A 6,078-nucleotide genomic window follows, 5' to 3' on the forward strand; every position below is an offset into this window, starting at 1 on the left:
GTGAATGAGGAACTTATTAAAATGTACATGAGCAGAGACATATCTTAGAGCTGAGCCAACATACCGGAAGAATATATATTTAGAGATTAAAGGTTCAACAAAACCATTATCAACCAATATTAGTACTGCACTGTATGACTGTTGATTAGTTAATACTCTTAATACTGTTAATTGCTGTTAATAATGTTAACGCTGTTTATGCAGCTAATACTGTTCCCTATCAATACTATTGATACTGGTCTCTGTTAATACTGTTACTATTGTAAACACTGTTAAAGCCGTTCACACTGTTCACTGGTAATACTGTTGATACTGACTTCTATTCATTTTGTTAATAATGTTAACCAGGGCTCTAAATTAACACCCGCCAACCCGCCAAATGCGGGTGAAAATTCATTTTGGCGTGTATTAAAAAAAACTCACTAGCCGGCTTGGCCGGTGATAAATGAGTAACTTTACCATCTATTTCGCGGGACGCGTGAGCACGGTTTCTATGGGAACGCATCCGTCGAGAATGCCGTACTAGGGGAGGGGGCGTAGGTCACTCTTTGGTTGGAAAAAACGATAGACGCCGGTACAAATACAAATACAGACACAAACACAAACAAGATGTGGCGATGGTTGGGACAGCCGGCCATCAAGAGAAAGGATATTCCTACCAAAGAGGTAGGGGAGGAGGAGGATATTGGACCTCGCGAAAAAAAAAGAAGGAAATTTAACTGTAAATGGCTAACTGGTCGTGAGTGGCTCGTGTATGATCACGAAAACAGCGTAATGTTCTGTCAGGATTGCCGAATGTATGCTAAAGAAAAACACAAAACGAATAATTTCGTGGTAGGAACCAATAATTTCAAAGTAGAAGCAGTAAAGGATCATGAGAGTGCCCGAAGTCATCAGGAGAGCCTGAGGACGAAAACCGCCAAGACGTGTCGTATCGAAGAGAGTGAAGCTGGAAGGAGCCTTGCCTTAATGAAGACGTCCGAGTTCGAGAAGATGGAGCTACTTTTTCGCAATGCCCACGCCATCGGGAAAAAAGGCAGGCCTTTCACCGACTTCGCATGGATGTGTGAGTAAGTGGATTAACTTTATTATTTACATGTTTCAGACTCATTACATTTTATACGGTATATTGACAGTACTATTTTAGTAACTATTTTAAAGTTCAGCCTCACACTTTATCAGTCACATAACATGCAAAGGTTTAACATGAATATATCATGTGGCCACCACGATTGCCCTAATACAAGCATTTTCATATGTGTTTTTGGTTATTATTTATTTCAGGGTTGATAGAAAGAAAGGCTTGAAGATAGGAGAGACATACACAAATGACTATCAGGCAAAAGAGTTCATTCACTACATAGCGGAGGATGTGAGGAGAAAGATGAGGGCAAGATTGTCAGATGTCAAGTTCATCTCTGTCATGTCAGACGGATCCCTGGACAGTGCAGTGATTGAAGAAGAGATGGTCTATGCCAGGAGTGCCAGTGAGGGGAAGATCAAAGTTGATTTTGTCGGGATTAAAGCTGTTTCAAAGCCAGATGCTACAAGCATAGCTGAAGCTGTGTGTAATGTAATGGAGAGTGAAGTCAGCACTGATTGGAAGAGCAAGCTGGTGGCCATCACCACAGATGGAGCAGCTGTAATGACAGGAGTCAACAATGGTGTAGTTACCAAGCTGCGTGCAGACCGATCGTATGTGCTGGGGATCCATTGCATGGCCCATAGACTTGAGCTCGCCTTTTCAGATGCAGTGAGGAAAAATGTGATGGCCAAGAAGGTTGAGGACCTATTGAGTGGACTCTACACCTTGTATCACAAGAGTGGAGTAAACAGGGCCAGCCTAAAGAAACACTTCGGGGAGCTCCACATGAAGGCTTTGATGCCAACCAGAGTAGGTGGAACCAGGTGGCTGCCACATCTCCTCAAAGCACTAGACCATTTCCTCAGGGGCTATGCTGCTGTTGTACGCCACTTACAGGAAAAGGTATGATAATTTATAGCCTACTAAAACCAACAGTGTAGGTGGATAATTTAATATTTGTGCCTTGCTTGATACATTTACATGTCAAACACATGTCTGTCAGTGATATAAACAGGTAGGAGACACAATACAAGCCAAGAATTGCATTGGAAAAACAAAATAAATATGAGACTAAAATCATATTTGCATAATAATTTGGAATTCAGTGTAAATGTTGTCTGTGATTTAATGCTGTTGTTTTGTTTGTAGGCCCAGGAGGAGACCACTGTCAGTGTTCAGAGGGCAAAGGCCAAGGGCTTCCTTAACATAGCAAAGGATGGCGGAGTCCTACGGTTTTGCTGTCTTCTCCATGACATCATCTTTCAATTGAGCAACCTTTCCAAGTCACTGCAGAAGTCAGCAGTAACCCTGGCTGAGGCTCATAGCTGCCTGTCCTCCACTCAGGCTGTCATAGAAAAGTACAAGTCAAGGTATAGAATAGAATACTTTTTTTCATTCTGCCCATGAGACATGAAAAGAACAAAATGCAGAACTCAGGTCTCGGTATAATGATAAATAAAAACAATAAATACTAATTAAAATCACCATCTAAAATATGGTGAGTATGTATTATGTATATGTATGTATAAGATATGTATCATATGTCATACAATTCATTATTTGATTTTAGGTTGTGTTAGTGTGTTTTCACACTTTTTTCACAATATGTATGTAAAGATAGATAATTAATCAAACCCATCCATTCATCTCTGCACAACTGTAGACCCGGGCCTAAGCTGAGAGCAGCACTGGAGACGGACATCTATGAGGGAGTCCTTCTGAAACCGACAAAGCCTGACCAGCATGACAAGTCCAAGAATGATCTCATAGATGCCATGTGCCAGTGCATCACTTCTAGGTTTGCCGATGTAAACAGTGGTGTCCTGAAGGCAATGCGACTGATAAATTTCCAGTGCTGGCCAGAGACAGACACAAGTGCAGGTCAGTAATAATTAAAATGTAATGAACAAATATATTCCCATTTTATGTTTTAAGACAACTCCTTAAAGCTGCACTCTGTAGTTTGGAGAAAAAAGTGGACTTAGCCAGAAAATTTGAATGAGTACAGCCTCCAGGTCCCTCCTCCTTCCTCTCTGCTGTGCTGCAGCTCTGCTTTCTAAGACCCTCTCCACAGATATAAATATAACAAATATAACACAAAAATAGTTATAGGCTGCAGCTTTAACTTTGTATCAATGTTTTTCCACTTTGTTCTCAGATTTTGGTGATGATGATGTAGACCAGGTTATCAGTCACTTCCGACCTCTTCTACTGACAGCTGGAGTGGATATTGACTTGATTCCAGATCAATGGACCATTCTGAAAACACAACTTTACACTGCAGGTTTCAGCCAAGGTACTGTTGAATGAAGTTTAAAAAAAATGAAGTCTGATGTGACTCTTTAACAATAGTCTTGAGTAGGTCATTTGTTAAAGGTACAATCCAAATGTGATGCCATCTTTTACTAACTAAATTTGCATTTGTTTTCCATGTGCTTGAAAGTCACTGAAAGTGCATACCGTAACATCTCATTTTGTATTGTCTGTCTGACCCTGCAACAGGGACCATTGAGAAGACATGGCCTGCAGTAAACAGAATGCTGCGCCATGAGTGTCCTGATGTCCTACACCTGTTTGATGCCCTGCTCACCATTCCGACAAGTACAGCTGACTGTGAGAGGGGGTTTAGTGTCATGAAGCAGGTTAAGAGTGACTGGCGCTCAAGCCTGAAAGGGGAGACACTAGCTGACCTTTTGAAAACACAGTTGTGCTCACCGGACATCAAAGACTTCGACCCACGCAAAGCCATAGAAATCTGGCATGGTGACAGTGTGCGCACACGCCGGCCACACTTTGTGAGGAAGAAAAATGGAACTGATGTAAATGGGGGCTCTGAGTCAGAGTCCTCAGAGAGCTCTGCCTCTGATGATGTTTAACCTGTCTCTTTGTACATAATACATTTGTGTAATTTTGTACATTATCTGCACTAAAACATGTTTAGAGTTGTTTAAAGTTTTAAGTTGTAAAACGCTGGCCCCAGCCCCACCTTCTGGCGGTTAGGATTTAATTTGAATTGGATATACATTCCCAACTTCACTGTAAGATGAATTTAAAGCTTTAGTTAATAAAATGATCAAATGAATTCAGTGGCTCTCATAATCTGTCTTTTTTGCACGGGAAAAAATGTGGCTAGTGGAAATTCTGATTGGCTGGTAACTTCAGAAACTTACCAGCCACATTGGCTGGTGATCAAAAAAGTTAATTTAGAGCCCTGATGTTAACACTGTTCATGCGGTTCTCTGATGATACTTTTCTCTGTTAACACTGTTGATACTGTTCTGTTAATCTCGTTGATACAGTTCTCTGTTAATTCTTCTCACTGTTGATACTGTTGATAATGTTCTTTGTTAATACTGTTAATACTGTTGATACTGTTCTGTTAATACTGTGGTTAGACCCGGCTCTACGCCATAATAAACTATTGGAGAGGGTGATGATTGAAAGAGTGAACTTAACATAATTGAATGAAGGATGACCACTAAATTGAAGTAATGACATGTGTAGATCAGCAGCATCAGTAACACAGTAAGTGGATGATGGATATATGTTATGTAGTGGTGTAGAGTCGACAAAGCAGGGTAATGGAACAGAAACGGGAAGTTGAGCAGCCTGCACAACGGAAAGCGAGTGCACTGGGGTCGAGGGCTTGAAGACTGCGTCATTCAAAATGGCAGCTTCTGAGATCACATGACACAGGTGCTTCCACCTCTCCGTAATGAGCCACTGGCTCCTCCCACGACCTCCAACACATGAGCAGGGGACCCGCCCCCAGTCTCCTCGAGCCACGGGGTCGGCACAACTGTTAGTACTGTTAATACTGTTAATACTGCTCTGTTAATACTGTTGATACTGCTCTGTTAATACTGCTCTGTTAATACTGTTGATACTAATCACTGTTAATACTGTTCTGTTGATACTAATCTGTTAATACTGTTGCCTGTTAATAGTTAATACTAATCTGTTAATACTGTTCACTGTTAATACAGTTTATGCTAATCTCTGTTTACACTGTTCCCTGTTAATACTAATCACTGTTGATACTATACTATACTTAATACTGCTCTGTTGCTATCATTCTCTGTTACTCCTGTTGATCCTGCTGTTTTTACTGCCTGTAGCAAATGTCCATGTTATACTGTACCTAGGTGACTGCCCCACCCCACCTAGGTGACTTATTTTGAGCTCCTTCAGACAAAGGATGTACGAATGGTGTTAGAAATATGGTTTATTGCACAACTGTGATAATGAACATGGCAAGGGTGTCAGGGTATGGTACACAGAAAGCTAGTGTGACTCAAGTGCAAAGCAGGATAAGTTTTAAGGTATTTATTCCTCAGACAAATAAAGTTCCAAATCCAATAAAGCTCAGAAGATCAAAAAACAAACTCAGTCCAAAAATTCCAAAAAGCAAAAAACACAAAAACTCAGTCCCAGAATCCAAAAAAGGCAAAGCACATTGACAATAAATCCAAGGGGTAATCCAAAAGGCAGGGTAAACAGACAGGCAAAGGTTGGCAACAAGATCAATCCAGAAATAGCGAACAAATCAACAGGGTAATCCCAAACTCAGAGTAGAAAAACAGTCCAGGGTCAAAGTACAAGAAGGTAAAAGTACTCCCCCAGTTTATACTGTTCACTTCCGAAAATGTTTTCTGTCGATAAGGTCATCTGTTAACAAGTTAGTACGTTTATATGCACACCTTAATTTGATTAAAGCTAGTGCTACTATGGTCCTCAATTGGACAACTGCAATTGTCCGATTAAACATGGCGTCGAAAAAATCGGTTCATTGGCCGAAGCATGTCATATACGATAGGTGGCACCGTACCTATAGGGGTGTCGAGATGATGCCTCATGAAACGTCAAAGACTCCCAGCCGGATGAACCACCAAAGTAGTTCGACCTCAAAGCTTCAAATGAGTACGCTAGAGACACCTAGTGGTGATACTAATTTACTACCTCGTTGATGACCAACCTTTAGAAAAACATTAACT

General features: G+C 40.9%; 1 protein-coding gene across 2 annotated transcripts; it reads left to right on the forward strand.

Moving 5' to 3' along the window:
* The first annotated feature begins 342 nt into the window (after positions 1–342).
* LOC115545356 (zinc finger protein 862-like) lies at positions 343–4,305 on the forward strand. Of its 2 annotated transcripts, XM_030358405.1 has the most exons (5): positions 343–1,070; positions 2,234–2,454; positions 2,748–2,965; positions 3,243–3,380; positions 3,587–4,305. In XM_030358405.1, the coding sequence occupies exons 3-5, from the start codon at positions 2,860–2,862 to the stop codon at positions 3,958–3,960; spliced, it is 618 nt and encodes a 205-aa protein (XP_030214265.1). In that variant the 5' UTR covers positions 343–1,070; positions 2,234–2,454; positions 2,748–2,859; the 3' UTR covers positions 3,961–4,305. The 2 variants fall into 2 exon arrangements, with proteins under 2 accessions (XP_030214265.1, XP_030214266.1); XM_030358406.1 differs by lacking the exon at positions 343–1,070 and having other exon boundaries at positions 2,099–2,965.
* The last annotated feature ends 1,773 nt before the right edge of the window (positions 4,306–6,078 follow it).

The sequence above is a fragment of the Gadus morhua genome, chromosome 6, assembly GCF_902167405.1.
Source record: "Gadus morhua chromosome 6, gadMor3.0, whole genome shotgun sequence".
Lineage (NCBI taxonomy): Eukaryota > Metazoa > Chordata > Actinopteri > Gadiformes > Gadidae > Gadus > Gadus morhua.

Excerpts from the sequence above, each read along its gene's own strand:
- LOC115545356 (XM_030358405.1), top strand. The coding sequence starts at position 2,860 with ATGTGCCAGTGCATCACTTCTAGGTTTGCCGATGTAAACAGTGGTGTC. Across the intron at positions 2,966-3,242 it reads AGAGACAGACACAAGTGCAG|ATTTTGGTGATGATGATGTA; the intron begins GTCAGTAATAAT and ends CTTTGTTCTCAG. Across the intron at positions 3,381-3,586 it reads CACTGCAGGTTTCAGCCAAG|GGACCATTGAGAAGACATGG; the intron begins GTACTGTTGAAT and ends ACCCTGCAACAG.